The 23741-nt window shown below is 32.8% G+C and overlaps 1 protein-coding gene across 1 annotated transcript; it reads left to right on the top strand.

The window, feature by feature from the left end:
- The first annotated feature begins 28 nt into the window (after positions 1-28).
- LOC132715614 (uncharacterized) lies at positions 29-21476 on the top strand. The gene is made up of 3 exons (XM_060698647.1): positions 29-197; positions 17346-17407; positions 17591-21476. Exon 3 carries the CDS (start codon positions 17783-17785, stop codon positions 20477-20479), a length of 2697 nt encoding a protein of 898 aa, XP_060554630.1. The 5' UTR covers positions 29-197; positions 17346-17407; positions 17591-17782; the 3' UTR covers positions 20480-21476.
- The last annotated feature ends 2265 nt before the right edge of the window (positions 21477-23741 follow it).

The raw sequence follows: 23741 nt of genomic DNA, 5'->3' as shown, positions 1-23741 counted from the left end.
AGGTGGACTTTTATTTGTTATATAGGGAAACACTTGTCAACAACTCCCAGAATTAAATTACTTTTTGCTTATATGATTAGTTTTTTAGCGTAGGTTAGACCGAAATACCGTATCCGTTCTGTGTATTCATACTATTGTGTTCGAGTGGTGCCTACGTTTAGCTAAACCCAATAGGTGAATTGCTCATTAAGAATGATGTGAGTACAAATATTATTTCTATTTTTAACATTTCTGTGCATTCAAGAATGTAAATATTTAAATAATGTTTTGTTAGATAGACTTAAATTTTTTTATGTTATACTTGTTTAACCATATAAACTGTTTTAGTAAGCTTACTTTAAGTTTTTTACATACTTCGATGAAATAAACATACTGTGATGAAAGGATAAATATGTCACTAAATTTTTGGGTAAAATATTCAGGTATGAGCCATTCAATGTGGCAATGGTTTTTAAAAACATTTATTACCTCCAGAGGAGCCAAACTTTTTCAAGAAAATAAAACTTGAGAAAAATGTTATATGAATTTAAGAAAATTAAAGACTCGTAATAATTTACATATTATATGTGATTAATGACTGATTTTGCAATATTTATCAACATATTTCTATTGCGTGACTAACGCAATAAGGGCTATGTTTGCATATTTTGACCTCTCCATTAGACAATTCGCGTGGATTGTAAGTGCCGTTTTAAATTTGTAAAAATATTTTCTTTGTTCACATCATAATATTTTATGTTTAGATACATTGTCAATTTTTTCATGAAAATTAGCATGAATCTGGAAGCAGGCTGCTTTTTTGTTGCTTTTTTCTATGGCTGTTTTTCGGTATGGCAGTAATTGTAGCTTAAGTAACTGAAAGTATTAAATAGGAAATTGTCTTTTTTGCTTCAATATTATTTGAAAAGTCTTCTTAACGCTATATTTAACTCTAAAATTTCTTATATTCTCCAACTTTGGCAGTTATTCATGTTAATTTATCTCAAAATTTTGGCAGTTATTCAAATTCATTTATTTTTACGTTACGTGTATATAAAATACCCAAACCTTTGTTGTATAAATCAAGTTGACGCCTTGTATTTTCAAGGTTATGCATGCAAACAAAAGAATTATTGAATGTAATATACAACGCAATAATCTTTTTTATTATCTGCTGCAAAATAAATATTTGATTTCTAAACTTTATTATAACTCAATTCAAATAAAATCAATAATTGTATAAAACATTTGACAATGCTTATAGCACATACAAATATTAACATTGGCAAATGAAAACATATCCAAAAAAAAGAAGAAAAAAAAACAAAAAAACATACAAGACTTTATAGCAATTACAATTTTATGTCAGTTTTTTGTTTGCTTCACCTTCAGGTTATTGCGAAACACGGGTATTATTTGGAAAGTATATGCATTTCGATAGTTGGGAAAATGACTTTTTATTTAAAGTTCGCTTTAAATTCGAACTTATTTATTGTTGATCATCGGCAGAAATGAGGTTTAAGATTTTTTTCGGAGTTCGCGGTAATAAGGACAAACTAGCAAAAAGTGAAACTCATTTCAACTACATTCATTAAGCAGCGTGTTGTCTTGTCAAAGTGTTTCGATTAACAATTTGTGGCAGGAATTTCTTAATTTTGAGAGGGCTATTTTGTATTTAGGCTCTAAAAACAATTTTAATATGATTCGACCTCAAAACTATTTTGAATATGCAACAAGACTCTATACTATACGTGTGAACTTATTCATATCGCTATACCAGCGTTTTAAGTATGCGTCAAAGATACAATTTTTAATAATCTGAAATGGAAACTCCAAGTGTAACTTAATCCTAGTGTTTCCAATATAATTATCTCTATCTTGGCCGGACCAATGTTTACCTCTCATACGGACACGTTGAATAATTTAGATACGACCTTGACCTTTAAATGACCTTGGATGTCAAATGATTGAATTTTGCTTATATTTTCTCAACTTTGTCATTTGTTTATTTATTGAAATAACTCATACTCGAACAAAATAACGAGCGTGACTAGACAGATCTATAAAAATTTAAATAAAAGGAATAACATCACTTATTTTCTTTAATTTACTTTTTAAAGATTTGTTCAAACCAAGTAGATTTCTCTATTTGTTTGCTTTTAGAAAAAGTTTTAAAAATTGAGCGTCGGAAGTTTAAAATCTTTTGTCCAGTACTTGATTATTTGATTTTCTGTAAACTAAGTGGCAAGCGCCCTACCTCGACGTACAAACCGGACAAATTAGTACGAGGGATGATCAAAAATTAACCGGACTTTGTAAATGATTCTTAACCTGTTAAATGAATTTACATAAAAATACACGGAACATAAATCGTAATCTATCCCCTAAATGATACAAAAAATACCAACAAGAAATATAAACAAATAAAAAAGTTATGCAGTTATTGGCATGTACATGTAAAGCAATGCGGCGCACGGTATAACTTTGAAATTGACGTTTACGACGTCACAAGCGTATTTTCCTTAACGGAGCAGTTTTTACTCATTCACGGAGTAGGCCAATAAGTGGTACAGTCATGTTGATGCGGCGGATCCACTGCCTATAAATATTTCTGTACAAGTGGGTATCATATTGTATTGTAAAAGAATGGATGATGATAAAATGACGGAATGTAATGACACAAATTTAGGTTCTTTCCTCTTGTAACTTTATTGTTGGAAAAACTGCACATGCAATAAACTATATTATGTATTACAAATAATGTAAAATAATGTTGCTGAATGATAATGTATCATACATAAGAAAAAATAAAAGAATGATAAACTATTAACAAAATTGTCATTATTTTAAAATGAATAAAAAGCATAGCCGATTTTGAACAGTGACTGTCTAATTGTTGACACAATTTCTCCAAAAAACTACTGCGTAAAATAAGAAAATAATTGATACAATTGTAAACCAAGAATACAATATATGTGATTAATGCATTAACTCTTAATATTTTAAAATCCTTAGTGTTGACTGCACCGTCCCGTAGCTACTGTCGAACATCGTTGACAATGTCCGCAGTCAATCGACTGTCATTTTCCAACGTCTTGGCGATTGACGTCGCCAACGTCCTTGAAAATTTCTTTTTTCTGTCTCTCCCTTACTTGATTTCTATTTCTTTATTACCCATTCTTAATCTTTTATGCTAATAAAAAATTTGCTGTGGCTTTCTTGAACTTTTCCCTTGATAGCCATGATATTTTTCTACGTTTTAAACAGTTTCTCGTCTTACTTTTGACAATTTTTTCTTATTGATCGATTTTTGAGACATTCCGACGACATAGTTTTAACGGGAGTATTTCATTAACATGTGACGTTTGAATTGTGATTGCGAATATAAATATGATTTAAATGAAGTCATGTTTACTGACAACGTCAAAGATACGGTTCATGATGTTTTGGCGTATTTTGAAATCTAAATGTGCCATATTGTAAAATATACGCAGCTTAAAGCGCCTGATATCAAGGCGAATTTACGCACTGCGCCGGGTGTGCGTTACCATGGTTTTTGAATTCGCTGTTACGGACAAGTTGTTTGCGTTATCAGATTAGATAAAGCATCAGTTTACAGGTATTGTTTTCCGATTAAGTGTGATATATAACAATAAATGATAGGTTGAAAATTCTTCATTTGACAGTCACAGTCCGGTTTATTTTTGATCATCCCTCGTAGTAGCACTTTTAACGGATAGTATCCGACGCAAAGATTTTTGTCTGGACCAATTCAACGTCTGATGCTTCGTTCATTCCCCATACTTTCGAGCCAAAATGAAGAATCAAACTTGCGACTCTATCAAATAATTGAAGGATCTTTTAATTCAATGTTATTTAAATAGACACCGGACCGCATCGGGACCTAAAAGCATGCTGTTATACATTTTAGTACGGTACCAATTTCTATTTTTAAGTAAATTAATGGCTTGGTATTTAACGGATATGTATGTCTCGATTGGTGTGATGTTGATATAGAAGTTATAATTTGAAGCGCGACATTTTTTAAATAATAACTTAATTTTAAAAATATTTATTTTAAACCCCCACCATCGACAATAAGTAATTAGATTATCTATTATTGATTTAAGACTAGCCAGAGATTTAGCGAAAAGTACTTGGTAACAAAATATATAACAGTTCATTTACCATAAAATGTTTGTTTATATGTTTTGAGAAATGTCATTAACGAAAAGCATGTACAGGCAGTACAGCAGAGGAGAACCTGGGTCTCCATGCTATAAGCCTATATCAAAGCTAAAAATATCGGAAATTTGGGAGTTTAACCGCACACATGACCAAACAATGGTTTACATTGATCTTAAAACCTTTACATGTTTTCCACTCACGTTCTCTGCTTACAACTTGTTAAATAGAAATGTCCCATCTAAGTCGAATCATTGCATGTACATGTAATCGATAAATACACAGTATTGTTTTTGCCCTGAGTTCTGTACTTTATTATACCCCCACAAACGAAGTTAAGGAGGGGTGTATGTAGGAGTCAGGTTGTCGGTCGGTCGGTCAGTCCATTGGTCCGTCGGTCGGTCCACACCATGGTTTCCGGACGATAACTAGAGTTTGGAGAAAGGTATTGTAATCAAACTTGGTATATAGTAACCTTATGTGAAAATCCCAGTTGGTATTGCATTTGGACCCTCTGGGGCCAAGGTCAAGGTCACCCTTACTAAAAATAGAAAAATGGTTTCCGGACAATAACTTAAATTAAAAATGAGATATTGTTATCAGACTTGGTATATAGCAAGCTTATATGAAGACCCCGGTTGATATTGCACATAGGCCCTCTGGGGCAAAGGTCAAGGTCACCGTTACTAAAAATAGAAAAATGGTTTCCGGACAATAACTAAAGTAAGGAATGAGATATTGTAATCAAACTTGGTGTATTGCAAGCATACATGAAAAAGCGGTTGGTATTGCATTTGGACCCCCTTGTGTCAAGGTCAAGGTCACCGTTACTAAAATAGAAAAATGGTTTCCGGACAATTACTAGTGTTAGGAATGAGATATTGTAATTAAACTTGGTGTATAGCAAGGTTATGTAGAGACCCCGGTTGGTATTGCATTTAGACTCACTGGGGTCAATGTCACAGCTTCTTAAAATAGAAAAATGGTTTCCGGACAATTACAAGGGTTAGGAATGAGATAGTGTAATCAAACTTGGTGTTTCGCAAGCTTATATCAAGATCCTGATTGGGATTGCAATAAATTGAAATATTTTTTGCACACAGTGCTGATGATACTTTATTTACTGTAAGTTGAGTTTAAATTTTTCTTCAGACCACTAATTTTTCAAAAGTCAAAGTTGCTAGTGGGGGTATTTATCACCTTCAGTGATAGGTCTAGTTTATTACTGCGTGCAAAAAAAATATTTTGATGAAAGTAATTACTACGTATTATGATTTCTCTAAATGTCAAGTTTTTCATATTTAGTCGATTTCGTTAGTCAATTTAATCGCAGTTACGAATATATTTAAGCAAGGACATTAGTCCATGTATATACTCTAAAATCATTGCATTGTTGCTTTATGCGAATAAACTATTCTTATTCGTAATGCACTGATTTACCAGTATAAATTACTGTTTTGGCGTTTATAATAAAAGCCCGGCTGATTAGACTTATGCACACAAGTCTTATGAATAAAGCGTAGACTCTTCGACCAATTTAACAGGTTTCCTTTTGTTTCTGAAACCGACAATTTTGGCAGCAAACAAACGGTAAAATATCCTCTTTTTGATTGGGGTTTTAAAAACATACCATTTATGATATGGTTTTATTAAATTCAATTTGGCAAATTTAAAAAAAAAAATCATAGTAGAAATTTAATAATTCCCTTTTGAAATATTCACAGTATGTTAATGAAATTAAATCCCTTATATCACAAGTCAAGTTACAATATGCTTCTGAGGTCCAAGAAACAGAGGAACAATTAGAAAATATAAGTAATAATCTTACAAGTAAAATAGTTTCCTGCGGGGAACATTTTTAATGATATAAAGATATTTCATTTAACTATTTTCAACATTGTTGGGGTGGGGGGGGGTGAAAAAACGTTTGTATCAGGAATATAGTTGACAATAATCGATCAATATAGAAGAAGGTCTTTGGAAACTGGTGACCGTTGATGTCCGGAGAAGGTCGAACATAAAACAATTATTTCTTTTTAAGAAAATGATTAAATAGGCCTACCATTTTATGAATAATTCCTAGCAAAAAAAAAATAAAGTAAACACACAAGTTTTTGCAGAAAATATATCTATTTATTATGGCAGATGCCACTACGAATATTTTAATTTTGTAGATTTTCAGTAAAAACAATTTATTGTTTGTAACATTTTGAGATACATATTAAAGAAACATTTATAATTTTCAAACACATCATTCAAGTTTTTCCACCTTAAATGGTAACATAATCATAGAAAATTAAAAATATCACGTAATAGTTTTTTGTTCTTAATTAGGTGTAATTCTGACTTATTCCCTAGAGGATTATCCGTAACGTACCGGCAAACGGTATTTAGCCAGGTTTTCGAAAAGGTCAATTAACCAATCATGTACGGTTTACAGATCACATGCTCCTCCATGTACCGATAACAGGTCACGTGCTCCTCCATGCCTCAAAAGTTAAACGCGTACCAATACCCTGCGGTCTCCAGACCGCAGGGAATAAGATCAAAAGGAAATTCTAAAGAAGTAGTTGGTCACTACAAAAAATTGTATACTTTAAGGGAAACAGATAATGTAAACCTTACTGCTTTATTTGATAAAAATAACACCAAAACTGAATGATGAAGAAAGCCAAAGTCTAGAAAGTCTTATAAGGAAATGTTAGCCTGTCTAAAAAAAAGTTAAATGATTCTTCCCCATGTAGTAGTGTTTTTACAAAACTTTACAAAGTGCATTCTTTAATTTTTTTTAATGATTTAGGTCATTTTTTAGAAAATGCAGTTAACCAAGCTTTTGTCTCAGGAGAATTATCAGATACCTTTAAACAAGGGGTTATAACGTGCATCCCTATAGGAAACAAAGACAACCATTATATTAAAAACTGGAAACCTATTTCTTTATTAAATGTTTCTTACAAAATTGCATCATCTAGTATTGCCCAAACGCCTTAAAACTGTATTAAATAAACTTATAAGTGAAGATCAAACTTTCACGGTTTATTGTTTACAAGTGTTAACATGTATATACGGTGGCACAAAGGTGACATGTGTGTGTTTTTATTTATCTCGTGCACACGAGATACTATGTCGTGGCCACGAGATAGCTAAGTAGTGGCCACGAGATAGCTAAGTCGTGGCCACGAGATACTATGGCGTGGCCACGAGTTACTTAGTCGTGGCCACGAGATAGCTAAGTCGTGGCCACGAGATACTATGTCGTGGCCACGAGTTACTAAGTCGTGGCCACGAGATAATTAAGTCGTGGCCACGAGATACTATGTCGTGGCCACGAGTTACTAAGTCGTGGCCAGGAGATAACTAAGTCGTGCGCATAAGATAATTAACTAACCAGAATACACTACATGTATATATATATTATGCATTTTTTTAACTTAACAACTTACTTTTACATGCAGCATTAATCTTTGAAAATACTGAAGATACTCACTTTGAACTTGTCTTTAGGATCATATTAGAAAATCACTTTCCAAGGCCCATCAGACATTAACTTTGACTACAGCCCTTTTTTGAGACAATTTTGTGATCGAATTGGTCAGGATGTACCTACTACGGCCTGTTAACCTTGTTTATACGATAACATGAGAAGGAATAAGTCCTGGAGTATTTTATAAGGTAGGGACATTGCCCATGGACAGTAGATAGCCTATAAGGATGTTTCAGGTCAAGGATCAAGGTAATCATGACACTTCATGTAAAATTCTTGTCTGATGAATAATTTAGAAGGGATAAGCCATGGTTTATATACCCCAGAAAGATCATTGCACCTGATCAGTAGATGACATCTAATAATTTCGAGGTCATTTTGGTCAAAAATCAGGGTAACAGTGAGGCTAACATTGAATTTAATTTGTTGGGAAAGTATAATCTTTATCGATGCAAATTAAAGAACTCAGTTCCAAGCGTTCAACTTTTTAAAAAATAATGTCGGTATTCTTTTGAGAACACAATTATATAGTGCAAAAATCAGGGTTTTACAGTTTGACAATTTATGGGGCATATATATTTCTTTGCTGTGTAATTGAGACTAATGTTTTAAGATCATTTATTTAGGTTTGATCCACTATGTACTGCACCTGCTGCTTTTTTGTTTGTTTCTTTTTTCCCTTGAACACTGGTCTTTTTTTTTTCTTTTTAAATTTCTTAATGATATCAATACAAAGTATTCATGACAAGAGGTACAACGCTTAATTGGATAACAATTTTAAAATAATAGGAGCTATTTCCCTTGAGTTGATAACAATTTTGTCAAGTGTTATATAGGAATTTCTTCTTTATGTTAAAGAAGATCTATAATATTGTAAGGGAATAAGTTCTGAAAAGGAATCTTTTTCTAATGTTATATTAAAAATAGGTCTGGCATTAATAATGTTTGACAACTTTGGTAAGATACTATTGAATTATGATGTTTATAAACTTTGTTGAATCTTAAAAGAAATAAAATGTATGTCTCAATATATTGTATGTATATTCATAAATGTTTTGTATTGTGAAAAAAACTGAAAATAATAATAATAATAACAACAAAAAAACCCAAACATATATGACTTTGATCCTTATTGTTATAGTGATTCTCCACTTAACATTCAAATATAATTGACCTTTGCTAATAGTTACCCAGTCACCTTCTTCTGAGTAAACATAGAACGCATACTGGTTTTCTAACATTTCTCCAAAACACATTTAGACTGGTTTGATTTCGTCAAAATGATCATCCTTACGGCATTTTTAGTACAAGCAGATAATTGTGTTTTTTACCTATTTCGAGTACGCTGAATTCATGTTTTGTTCAACCACGGCTTTATTTTTAGTCCTTGACCTTAAAAATTCAAATTCAAAATGGCCACCATTGACGTTTTTATTTCCACTTCAATTTTCCCATGGGCGAGATATAAACACATTTTTGAAATTTTAATTTAAGGCTTTGTTAATTTAAGTCTGCAGTATAAACGAGAAAAAAAATAGATGAAAAAATAAAATTTAATGCGGCAGCCATTTTGGATTTCAAAATGGTGTACTGTAAATTCCCTACGTAAACACGCGCAAAAAGGCTATTTATAACTAGGCGTGTATTCTTTTATTAAAAGTGCACTGATACTTTTTCAGACTTGCAAGCGCAGACTTAAAAAACATCCATTAAAGCAACAAACTTTATGGTGGGTGCAAATAGGTCACATATTATACCGAAATATGAGATTCATGTTTTCGTTTTGTCATTTGGATGTTATTTTTAAACATCTAAGCATACAATAAATGTTTTTTAAAACTATGTATTTTAATTATTTTTATCGCCCTGAAGGGGGTTTTCTCAAGTTAAAAATAAGTAATAGTTATAGTATATGAAACGAGTTAGTTATGAAAACATCACACTGGCTGGGGCGACATCAAGGGGTGTTTCTGCTAAAAAAAAAGTCGAGACCGTAAGGCCGAGACAATTTTTTGCAGAAACATCCCAGAATGTCGCCCCAGCCAGTGTTATACCACCGTAACTAACGAGTTTCATATACTATAACTGTTTTATCGCAATGGCATAATGTTTTCTTTTTTGTAATAGAAATAAATACATGTAAATTGTTAGCTACACTACAGATATTAATGATAGGGCAGTTTTTCAAGTTGTTTTCGCTACGCCAAAAAGAAAGATACACAAAAGACATCCAATGTTAAAGGCGGATTGTAACTTGTTACCAATATTGATTCAAGAGTAAAGGGCTTTCTTCAGTGGAAATAATTCATTCAGCGGATGTACCTTTTGATTAAATTCCTTAATTATCTTTGTTTAGTAGTCCCCTACCTGTTTACCGGAGGGGACTTTAGGTTTACCCTCCGTCCGTCTGTCCGTCTGTCTGTCTGTCTGTCCGTCCGTCCGTCAGTCCGTCCGTCTGTCCGTCCGTCAGTCCGTCCGTCCACAAAACTGGATCCCGCGATAACGCAAAAAGTACTGAAAATATTTTAATGAAACTGGATATATGGATAGATGGCAGTATGGAGATTATGCACGTCTTTTTCTTTTCTTCCTATGTTGAAAATTCTGGTTGCTATGGCAACAAATAAACTGAAAATATGGCAAATTTTACACATAACCTGGATCCCGCGATAACGCAAAAAGTACTGAAAATATTTTTATGAAACTTGATATATGGATAGATGGCAGTATGGAGATTATGCACATCTTTTTCTTTTCTTCCTATGTTGAAAATTCTGGTTGCTATGGCAACAAATAGACTGAAAATATGGCAAATTTTACACATAACCTGGATCCAGTGATAACACAAAAAGTACTGAAAATATGTTTATGAAACTTGACATATGGGTAGATGGCAGTATTGAAATTATGCACATCCTTTTCTTATCTTCCTATGTTGAAAATTCTGGTTGCTATGGCAACAAATAGTCTGAATTTTAAGATTTCTGATTCTAGTTTTTAAGTTTTTTCACTATTAGTTCTTTATTTCTTAAGGTATTTTCTTCAAAATTTAAATATAAGTTGCTTGTCATCAACCACATCATATGTGACAAGGTTTACAACTCTAGCACAAAATTTATCAGAATTACCTCCCTTGAACTTAAAATTTTCATAAAAAAACATTGTTTTTTTTAATAACTTCTTTTTTTGAATGTATCTACTTCAAACTTCATATAAATGTTTCTTATTATCACTCAACATTTGTGAGTGTTCAAGACTATTTCCAGAATTATGCCCCTTTTGAACTTAGACTTTTTTTTGAGAAATTGGTAATTTTTACTCCAACTTCTTCAATCATGATAGGATTTTAAAAATGTTATATTTTGATAACAGGGATGTTTAAAAAATAACTTTAGAGTGTCCTTCAGCCTGTCTGTCTGTACATAAAAACTGTTTCCTGTGATTACTTTTAAATAACTTTTTTAACAAATTTACTTAAAATAGGAACATAAGTGAATGGCCAATGGCCCTTCAGCATGTTGCTTGGGCTCTTACCGGTAGGGGACTTATGGATTGCTTGCAATATTATGATAATTGCTTGTATTTTTCATTGATTTATATATTTATTTTATTTTATTTTATTGATTCCATTTTTTCTACAAGGAATGTTGTTACCACTGCCCCATTGGAACCTCTGTGCAAAGAAACTATATTGATATATACAAGGTGGTAAAAAAACTCAACCGCTATATAGCAGTCGAGTTTTTTTCCTATATGAATCAATGAAAAAACTGTACTGTTATATATCAATATAGTTTTCAAATGCTCATTGAAGTGTGCTGAGTATATTCGGTTAGTAAGAACAAGGAAAAGTTCCAAATCATGCGATAACTTGGCATAAATATTCCGGTTTGTAAGACGACAATTAGCGAAAATAGTTCCAAGGGCACACTTAAATGTCAAAAGCTATGATATAAGAGTGCATTGGTAGTCATGTCCAGTCCATATAATATGTAAAAGAAACAGTGAATTCGAGAGAAGCCGTACGTTACCTAGATCAAACCGGTGGAAAATTCTCTCGCTTCGAATCTGGTGACGCGCATTTCAGATGAAGTACGGGACGAAACATCATGAAATAAAATCCTGTGTGCCAGGAAAATTGTGGAGAAGGTTATTATATGTACATTTACACAAGAACATCACGAATTTCTGAGAAGAAAGGAAAAAACTTACTTTTTGGCTGCATCCACCATCTTGTTTGTTTGGGTAACGAACGGCCTGATCCCCCCCCCTTTAATTTTAAATTTCATCATTACTTCAAACTATAACAGGTCATTCTATATGAAAATTAATCAATTTTAGGTATCTGAAATTATAAGGAGTGCTCTTTTTAATTTACCATTAGATGTTTGAGTTTGTAATTTTGATGAAATAGCATTTGTGTAAACCTCTATGGACGCTAAATCATCTTATAATTGGAAGGTCAAAACTCAAGGCTAGTATGCCAATAGTTTAAAACATTGCCTTTCATCTTCACTAGCAAGCGACTATGTTTCTTGGGCAGCATGTCATTGCAACAACAGCTACTGAACAAATAGAAAAAAAGAATCCATAAAGAACGCTTAAAACGGCAAAATAAAAAAAAACGTTGCAAGCTCGGTTTGACTGAGTCTGTTCGTGGACGGTACTGGAAACTGCAAGCTACCGTCCAAGACCCCTAGAACGGGTCTAAGGAAAATTCATCATTAAAACTTGGAAATTGTGAAATGTTTATATGATATTTTTCCCTAACCATTGACGTAGCTACTTTATAAAGTATCGTTTTATCAACCAGCTTGATTTCATTAAATAACTCTGAACCTATCATGGTTTAAGATGAGATCATCTATTTCTTGATGGAAATAAACTAAATGTCAAAGCCGTTTTAATTATCTTTCATTTGAAAAAAAAAAGTCTTGTAAACAACGGTTTTATTTGTTTATTATTGAACAGTCTACGGGTTTGTAATATCTAACGCAGGTATAAGATGACCATGTCAATTTAGTAACTAATATATATTTACGATTCACTGGTGCTCACCCTATGTTTACCCCAGAATGATTTGGTAGAGCAGTTTGTAAAGTTAAGCAAGTGCCGTCGAAGCCATTGTCTTTATACATTATGTATTTTATTTACTTAACCCATTACTTGAAAAATGGCTGTTTTCATTGAATAGTCTCCTGTTACAAGTTCAAATTGCTATAAAACTATAAAAACAGCTTTAATACTAATCAAACTTGGCACAAATTGACTGGACCATTGCCTTCGCAACAACATGCTCAGGCTTAAATTTCATGTTACCATGGCAAGGAGGGGACATCTCAAAATTGCCAATAATCACTATTTTGCTTTGATTTTTTCAATCAAAATGGATTTCAAAGAGCTGCAACTTCTCATAGGATTGAGATAGAGTCAAATGCTTTTCAGCGTTGGATACACGTTACCTTATGATTGAGTTGGGGTCATTTTAAGCCTGTCACAAGTCAAAAATTTTCTTGGCGATGAGGGGGACTGCCGCCCCCTTCAACCCCCCCCCCCCCCAACAAGGGGGGGGGGGAAATCTCCCTTCTGGCAACCCCTGAAGTATCTTTTGGTTGGGGGCCGTGCCGAAAAAGTGGTCACTTTTTTAAACAACATTTCACAAACAAAAACAAGTGTTGGGGGCCTAAACAAGGCATTTTTTCACCATTGGAGACAACAAAAGGTGGGTGTGGGGTGAAAAAGGCTTAAAAAGGCGTGTATATCGCGTAATGTGTTAACTGAAAATACGATATTTTGTGTTTCTGTATAAATTTATTGGTATTTATTCATTGCCTTATTTAATATCAGCATGTACATTATAATTATGTCACTTTGCCAGGAACGTTGTGTCTTACTCTGTCTCAAGTTTATTAAAATCGTCTATTGATACTCAAGTGACTAAGATAAATTCAAACGTTCATGCTTATTTTTATCTTGGCTATCCTTCAAGAAATTGATAGGAAATTTTATATCTTATTCCTTTATGAAATAACATATTTCTGAATGTCATTTGCCACCAAATATTTATTTTATCCCATATTTTTTCACCTATCAATCCATAAAATTACTTTTTTTGTATTTCTTAGTGTAATTTTGAATAGTGACTAAAATGTATACCAACTATTATTGCGCTATCCTGTTAATTAAGTTATACAACTGAAGCTCGGCCATCCTTGTATTTAAGCATTACAAGTACATGTTGGGTTAATGTGTCACAAATGTACGCCTAGTTATGCCAATATCCACCAAATGAAAGACAAAATTCATACCCGAATTGACCATCAAAATATTTATATGAAATAAAATATTACCTTTAATGTCTTAAATATGGTCCTTATCTTTATGCTACATTTTTTCTCACTCAGGACACATTGTTTCAAATTCTAACACGACCCGCATTTTTCCCTATTGAACATAGAAGAACCGAAAGTGTGTGTGTTATTTAAGATATATCCCAAATATGGATTTTATCGCTACGCCCTCGTGGTATAATTCCTCGCATCCGAACTCCAAACAGTGACTTTATTGAGCTATAAAATCACTGTTTGGGATATATTATTTCTTAAATAACAGTTATTTTACCTAAGCTCTCAATAAATAACACATTATATGCAAGTTCAATTTGTCATACATGTTGAAATGTCCAAATCTTGTTTGGAGCATAACTTCTACATACATTGATTGACATAAGCATTATTTAATTTGATACAAATAATCACAAAATTAGAAGTTGTGTCACACGGGAGCAAATCTTCTATGTTATATATGGCATTGAAGGGTTTTGATATTATTTGGAACAAATGTTCCTCATTGTAAATCGTTGAGAAATTCAAGCCCCTGGTGCCAAAATCAATGTCACACTTAGGAGCAAGATAAAATACAAATATGCGTGTTTGAAGAAGTGTATGATTTTAAGTTAGTGATTATGTCCCAAATCTTCACATTTACAAACCAAAGCTTATAACCAGACAATGATGAAGGAATTTCGTATGTTTGTACGGACTGTGGTACATTCGACCAAAATGGGCTTAAAGGCAATATCTTTCAAAAAGATAACAATGACCCTTATTCTATTGTAACGAAACAGATCTTTCGTTTCTTGATCCTGAGAAAAAGACAATTTTGTAATTTGTACTTTACTATGGGTATTTCGCTTGACCAAAATGTCAGTAAAACAATCACTGACGTATCTCCTCTAAAAAAATTGGACGGACTGTTGTCCAAGTTATAATTCAATGTCGGCGTGATCGTGTATCATTCTTTTCACGCTTCGTGATGACATATGCTAGTACTACTGATGTAAAGAAGTGGAATGATCAAAGATCAGTAATGGCAAATAAAACTTTTAGCTTAACTGTAGTGAATTTGGTTTGCCTCTCTGTATGGAGCAGTGTTCACATTCATTCAATATATATTTTAAATAGCTCATTACGTAAGAGTATCCACTCTATCAATCTAAGTTTATAACCGCTGACGACAACATTGTTGTATAGCCAATTCCATATTTCTTTTGTTCAATTTTATTGCGTCTCTGTCATTGTCTGACTGTGTGTGTATTGCGGTATGTCAAAGACTAGCTGTTGCCTAAATATTGGACAATTACCAGAGCACAGCATACTCAAAAGTGCGCATTTTGACGGAATTGTGTCATTCGTCAATCGTTTGCCGTTAGTAGTCCTTCATTAACCTAAAATTCTTTTAACAGTATCCTTCTTAATTTCCTGGTGGATTCTGCCTACACTTTAAAGTAAATATCCTTAGATGGCCCTTTGCAGTTAAGAAGGTCACATGAGCTCAAACAAACTTTAGAAATAAAATCTTTTCAGAAATTGGAATGCCCAGAGATTAGTTATTTCGCATGTAGCATAGCAATAAAGTCTTATATTCTAGAATTTGTATTTGTTATTATAATAGCAATATCGTCTGAGTGGTATCATAAGATTCGTAATCTCAATATATATTTGAATACTATTAGTTATAATGATATTTTACATAAAATGGCACAAATGTTACACTGTTTCAGAAGCACGTCATATTCTTTAAAGAATCCCACTATTTGTGATTTTCTAATTCATATAATACATTCACTACAATATTGTAATCGGTATCCACTTGGTATTTTGTGTGTCAGTTCCAGTTTTAAACATTTCTGTAAAAATGGAAAGGATTACGTATCATCAAAATATCTGTAACTTTTAATACTAGAAAATTTATCTTGCATGAGTCATTTAATATAAAAATGAACTGAGTCGTGAATGAGTAAAATATGGATTAAACACTTTTATGATATAAAACTCATCATAGGTTTATTATGGTTAAAACAAAGAATCGTAATAGATTAAGATTCGTTATCTCAATACATATTTGAAATGAACATGTGTACTATTAGTTATAATGATATTTGACATGTTATATATATGCCTATATCGCCATATATAAACGATTTTTTGGAAACATAACCCGAGCTGCTAGGCAAGAGTTAAATTACAAACAACCGTTTATATACGACCATATAACATGTAAGAAATCTTTATAATGGATTTTTATAAAGCAAATTTCCTTTTTGTAGAGAAAAGAAGTGAGATTTCTTCATTGACAACAGTCGAGTATGTAAAGTTTTATCAACGTCACAATTATCCGTGACAACTGACGTTACAAACGTGCAGTATTATAAAAAAATCACATATTAAATCAAAGGGCTGCAGCTCTATGGTATTTTCTGATCTTTGCAATCTAAATCATACTGACTATCTGTATGTACTTTCCTGTATAAGTTTATTTTTATATACTATAATTCATCTTACGCAGCGACAGCGTTTTGATTTTCTTCTATAACAGTTTGAGATTGATACACATGGAATTTTGCATGAAAAAAAAAATAGAATTGCCTCGACTTGCCTTGAACCATAGGCCTCTAACACCCTCAACGAGACCGCTTACCTCTGCACCACGGCGAAGTAATACATATGTACCTTGAATAAAAACGAATACATTATGTAATTCTAAATTGAGAACTTCCATTTCGTGTTTGCAATCCTTATTAATTTCGAGGTATTTTGTTCACGATAAACCTGTTGTTTAACACTGATGAAAATAATTTAGCGAAAATCTTCTCGCCAAAACAGTCCGACATGTATATATTCCACTACTCGACAGTCAGATTTATTTGTGTACTACGCTCTGGAGTATTCATTAATCGACATAGCTAAAATAGAATTTTCATTGATTAAAATGATATTCATGATAATACGAAGCTTTACGGAAATAGCCGAACATTTTTCATTGGGTAAAAAAGATATTCATCCGCGAAATTTGTGATTGTAACCTCATATTTCTATTGACTTATCTAAACTTTTAATGCATTGAAATTTGTTAAATGCCTACATTAAAAATTATTCTTTCTTTTAAATTGCTGGTTTTTAAGCAGTTTTGAGTGAGAACTACTTTGCGTTGTTAGGACTGTAAGGAAATTTTGTGTTAGACCGTGGATGTTAGCTAGTATTTACTGATCTTACGATCAGAAAATACAAAAATCTACATATAAAATAACATGAAAACAAGCGAGGTTATGTGATAAATTATAGTTCTTACGATATTTATTCTAAAAAATATAAACATTGGAAGATGTTTTCTTCACTTCTTTATTTTCTTTTTTTAGGTTCCTGTGCTGGTGTATCCAGGACTACATGAAACCAGAGAAAATTAATGCATTCAACATAGGTATTTACATCTTATATATTTTCTAGAAAATAGTGTTACAAATTTTAATTGACGACCTACACCATTCTGATTCTTTAGTTATGACACTTTCCATAATTAAGTTGACTGAGTACACTACCTTAAATAATTGCATTAATCAATACTTTATTCATGATGATCAAGGAAGCACTTTTGTTATTGTAGGTAAGAACAGGAGAGTTGATGTGTAAAACTGCAGCCAAATATACTAACTACATATAATTACCACTGTATTAATGCTAAATTATGAACCATTCTCAGTTTTAAAAGACGATTTGTCAGACCATAGACCATAGACCTTAAGCTTATTGAAGACAAGTAACTGCAATATATAATATCATTTGGAGAGGAGAAACAATGTTGAGCAAACTTTACAATGCTCTACGATCGGACGTTCGGTCTAGTGGGATGGATGGAGAAACAGAACTCGATGTAAGATGTATATATTGTTTGAAGAAAGAAAGACTTTTAAATTTTGCGGATCTTAAACGAGCAGACCACATTTGTATGAATGGCCAACACCTCGTTTTTAACTATGGGGATAAGCAAGTGTCAGCATACACGCATCATGCAATTGTTAAGGATATTAATGTTATCTCTCCTTCCTGTGCTGCTATTTCTATAATACATTTCTACTCAACACCATTCGACGTGTCGATTAAGATTCGGGAAACTTCAACGCTATTAGACTTGCATATGAACGAAGTTTTCACCATTCGATACAGACATCCTGCACATAATGCCGATATTGTTATAAAACGAGCAGAAGGACTTATAGAGCAAAACAAACTTGCAAACTATTCAATATTGTCTTGTAATTGTGAATCTTTCTGTAACTGGTGTTGTGTTGGTAGTGAAGATAGTTATCAATCAGAAAATGTCATAGATATTTTACGAGCAGTAAGAGGAGCAGCGTTTGCAAATGTTGGTGGTAAGGTTCTGCGAGTTGTTTGCAAACTTCTCATGTTGTCACTTGATGATCTGTCAAAGGTTGCAGAAGGCGCTCTTTTTGCTGTACCATGGGGTGTGCTTGGAATTATGGCTTTACTCTACCTTATCCACACAATTTACCGTCATTTTCAGTTAGATAAAGCCATGAAAGCTGGGAACATCTGTTCAGCTTGTTGTTTGCGCAAAAAGCATGACCTATGGATTCAGTTTGCTGCATATTGTGTTTTGCAGGTAGGTGGTCTTGGCTTGTTGTCAATGGTCATAGCTGCAGGAGCTAGTAAAGGTATTGTAGTTGGGGCTTTGTCTGTTTGTAGTGTTTTGACTTTACTATGTATTTCCGTTATTCCAAAGCTCCGACAGTGGTTTTGTTCACCATTTCAAGGACGATTACTGAGAGTAAAGAGCCTGGAAACAATCAGGGAAGGTGATGTTATTTCGTTTGATAATTGGAAAAAATCACACGATGGAGTCGTAAGCGCTATCAATATTTGTCCAAATACGAAAAGTAAAATGGGTCAAATTACCGTGATACATTACTCACTTCCGTCTCTTTTTGGTCGTAGAGTTATCGTCGAAGAAACCATTAAATTTGATCTTGAAACAGATTTGATTTTTAGCCACGATTACTCTGGATACACTGTACATGAACCAGAACTTGTAGTTCAACGGGCAAAACAGAGGCTTGGTGAAACAAAATTTGGTTTTATGACAAATCGTTCGTGTCATTTTTGTCACTGGGCTAAAGTAAACGAGGAACTGAATGCTGAAAATATTATCATTCCGGAATCAGCAGAGCTCATGATGCTTAATTTGAGAGAGATTGACCCGAAAGATACAATTTCGAATTTGCCACTTCAATCTATACATGTTGACCATATGAGAGGGAGAACGCATGCATCGATGTCTCTTGAAAAAAAATGGGCACGAATTAGAGATGAAATCAAAGTTGGCCAAATAGTAGAATTCAAATACCGACGTTTCTGGCATAAAGCTGTCAGTACGAACGTACATTTTGACAGGCGAATTTCAGCAAAGGTGAACATCACTGTCGTCCACTATGGTGAAATGGGCAAAGTATGCGAAGAAAAATTTACATTCAACCTCAACGTGGAAGATGTATGGGTTTATAAATATCACCCGCTTTACCGTTATGAAACAAGTGACGTGATAAGACGTGCACGAGCAAGAATAGGGGAAGAGAATTACAATATATTCTTCCATAGATCTTCACATCTTGCAAGGGAAATCGTAGTCAAGGAAAAAGACCCAGTTGTATTAGATATAGATGAAATCAAGTTGGGTGACGTAATAACGTTCTACTACTGGTCTTTTAGGCATGATGCAATAGTAACAAAAGTCATCCGTGGTGATTCTAAAGCCAACACCACTGGCGTTTTGAGGATAATTCACTATGCTTTGAAGGATCTTTTTGCAGTCCGGACCGTTAGTGAAGAACCTATGCCTATTGATTTGAGGAAATGTCTTGTGTATAAGAAAAGTTACGATGGATATGTAACATACCCGGCAGATATTGCTGTAAAGCGAGCTCGTTCAAGACTTCACGAGCAGCGATTCTCCATCAATGGAAACACATCGTCAGATCTTGTCCATTGGGCTAAAGTAGTTCAAAACCCAATAGTTGTTTCGAAGTCAAAAGATGAAAAGGAGCTTTTTTCTGGTGTTCAAAAAGACCCATACCTTCTTGTACCGAAAGCAGGTATTCAATGTGAGGAGTTTCAGTACTTTCGTGCTAACTCTTGGTCTGATTTGTACCCAGGTGTTATAGTGGAATATAGGTATTACTTAATCCGGCACCAAGGTATCCTTTCCTACAAAAACAAGAGTACAAAGACCATCAAGGTGATTCACTATGGCGCAGACCACCTTTTTGCTACTCGAACGATAATGGAGGATACAATGAAGCTAGACTTGAGGTATGATAACATTTGGATATACAGAGGGCACCCAAGACTGTGTTATAAAGCAGGAGTAGTGCTTGAAAATGCCAGGAAACGTCTTGGAGAGCAAAAATGGAAAAGAGGAAATAGATCTTGGCACTTCTGTAAAGATTGCGTGCTTAAGAAAACGAGACAGGAAGTGTAGATAATCGCCAGAAGAAATGTCACACTTGTTTGGTTTCTTCAATGTTGTAACATATTTGGCATTGTAAATATCAGCTCCTGTTTCATTATTTTTGGTCTATGATGTGAGTCAGTAATAAAATTGCCTTATGATGGTAAGCAAGTTCCATTCAGAACAATCATAGAATTTGATTTATTGAAGTTTATTCTTATTGTTTGTAGAAAAACAATCAGAAATGCCTTTTTCAAAAAAGACAGAGCAGAGGTTGTCTTGTTCAAAATTATGAAAATGTCTTTAGAAGCACATGGGTTCTTCTGTAAGGATTGTATGCATGGAAAGAAGTTAGTGTTGTGAAGTTGTATGTAACCTAAGCGTTAACGTCGTTCTTGTTTTGAAGCTTTGGAATTGTTGTATATTCAGTATAGTTAGTTTATATAGGTTTGAAAAAACGCTGTGTCATTGTCAATGATATTGATCAGTGATTGCCTGCGTAGCAGTACATGAAATTTAACACATAATATGCTAATTCAGATTCTGGGTAGAACAAATAATGAGATCTCTGACTTGACCTTCCTACAAATACAAATTAATTTCTGTTGTTATGTTTCGTTTCTGTGTAATGTACATTTGTATAAACTGTTGGTAATTGATAAGTACTGTCCTGTAAACATTTTGCTGGTCGAATCATTTGTCAAACAAATGACCAGAACTATTTCAAGTACGTGTTGTACATGTGATGGTATTAAATTATCTTTTCTATGTAAGGTATACATTTATTTGAATTTATTTTATTATTTGCTTTGAATTTATTATACATAGCTTTGAGTTTATGATATTTTAATGCATGGAGAGAATGATAAATGGATGTACAGATGATATATCAAAAGCGCTTGTTCATCTTTTGTTGATTTATGTAATTTTTTACTTTCAATGTATAAAATATCTATGTTGCAGCAGCTTTGAATTATAGTAATGTTAAGTATTTACTGTTATGTTATGTAGGCGTGAGATGTCAAAAAGAATGTACACCGTCAAAGAATATGTGATACTAGTACATTGAAAGCAGTATATCACCTTGTCAAAATAGTTATATCCTGTGTTGAGTTGTTATCAATTGTTGGTTTAAGTCAGACTTTATTGATATTATTATTATTGTTGTTCTTTCATATACTTTTAATAGCCCTTTTATTTTTCAATTATTTTGATCACATGTACTAATTAGCTAATGTAAAGTTGTGTTAAATTCAGTTTGTCAACCATGGAAATGATTATATAGTTTTTCATTTCCTAACATGATCTGAATTATAAAATTAGACTATGAAATACCCTAGTGAGATTACGTTATTGCATGCGGTTAATTACTTGTATATGTTTGATAGTTTGATATAGTATAGACATTAGTAAATAATTGTCCTTCTTTAGCAAACATTGTGTTAGAAAACATCTTTATTTAACACCTCTGAGGAGCAACATTGAGAGACAAAGATTTTGTTGTTAAGACATGTTGTTCTAGAGAGGTCAAATTTCTGGTAAAGTTTTTCTTTTGGAATAAATGAAATTTTTGTGTTGCTTAACAGAGGGTTACTCCGCAGAGGTTCCCTGTATATTATATTCCTTGAACTTATATTATACTTTTATTATTGGATTTTTCGTTTAGGAAATTATTGAATTATTTATAAAAATTGTTCAATATATTCATTTTCCATTTAGATATTTATTCGTAGTTGTGAAGATTAAAGTTATTTTTCTCACATTTTATAGATTAGGACGATTGATTCTGACAGCATTTGTATTATATTTTTCTTTCTTTGTTTAACATTTAACTAGATTTTCATATATCTACATTATCGGCAGAAATGAATGTTTTAATGCACAGCTATTAAATTGCTTATAAGTCATAATTAAATGAACCATTTTATCCATATTGAAAACCTTACACTATTACTTGTGTCAAATGTTAAAACAAGTTTGATATAAAGCATATTGGGTAATTCAGGAACAAGTTTATTGGCGACGCCGGTGAGCGGCGTCGTCTCTTATGGAATGCTTTTTATTTTGGGCTATGGAAGGAGTTGTTATTATTAGCAGTTAATGTCATGTTGTGTTAATTAGTTTTATTTTGATTCGTAAAAAACAAGTAAACAAATATGTTGTTATATTTGTATTTAATTACTTTATGTAAAAAGCATGTGCATTGTGATATTATTTTCACGAAATTGCAGGCTCAGTTTAACAACTTGTCCCTCAGCTTTATTGGCAATACTAAAACCCGGATTTCGAATATCGTTGTGGTCTACATTGATCATTTATTCATTTATATATTTTCAAAATTTTCCTACAAGAAGAACGTTCACCTGCAAATGTATATAAGGAATGGTAATAGAACTGTTGTAAACGATTATCCTATTGATTTTATCCATATTACGTTTATCTATTGCACAGAATGATTCTTTTGACAAAGTGTACCAGTATCCGGATGTTGAAAGCTATCCGGTTTTCTGCAATTACTGCTGTCACTTGGCCATCTTACTTTTTATGAATACTTTACCATTACTTTGCACGGCTTAATAAAACTGAGCCTGCAACATTTCATAATTTTGATGTTTAGGCGGGTTATGGTGTTCTTTTGGGTTTCAGCTTTTCTCTATTTTTAGGGGAAGTAACTCATGTACACTAAATTATTTGTTCTTTTATGTCTATCTTAGGTATTACTTACCATTTTTGTTGTATAACATTTACCAGTTGTAAGGTCATCAAAAGCATAAAGGCCCTGAGGAGTGAATATTGATAGACTTTTTTACTGGCTTTATATACCTTAGACTGGAATTTGTTCAGTTAGTACATACCTACAGGTATTTTGCTACAGGAATCTTCTAATCACTTTGTGAAACTAATTATTATTTTCTATGTGTTTGTATATAAATTGGTAATAAAATAACCTTTGGTAAAAATGAAAGGTAGAAAATTAAAGCTATGCATATAGATGCTCATGTCCATATATTGAAACAGAGAAAGGATAACATCCTGAAGTTATTAATTTTAAACACTTGATATATATGCAGTTAGTTATATAGTAAAGTCTAATGGAAGGTTAAAAGAGGGACAGTATTTGTTTAATACTGTACGAGATATGCATTTAATGTTTAGACACTCACACAGCTAAATCTTTAATACATGTATCATTGTATGATATAGACTATTTGAGATATTTTTTACTTTTATACTATACATTATTATAGTTTTCTTTCTACAAGATTATGAATTCCATCCAAGAACCAATGTT

Source organism: Ruditapes philippinarum, unplaced genomic scaffold (genome assembly GCF_026571515.1).
Source record: "Ruditapes philippinarum isolate M1 unplaced genomic scaffold, ASM2657151v2 ctg1115_1_1_1_1, whole genome shotgun sequence".
Classification (NCBI taxonomy): Eukaryota; Metazoa; Mollusca; class Bivalvia; order Venerida; family Veneridae; genus Ruditapes; species Ruditapes philippinarum.
This window is presented reverse-complemented; position numbering and strand designations above follow the sequence as displayed.

Excerpts from the sequence above, each read along its gene's own strand:
- LOC132715614 (XM_060698647.1), top strand. The coding sequence starts at position 17,783 with ATGTTGAGCAAACTTTACAATGCTCTACGATCGGACGTTCGGTCTAGT.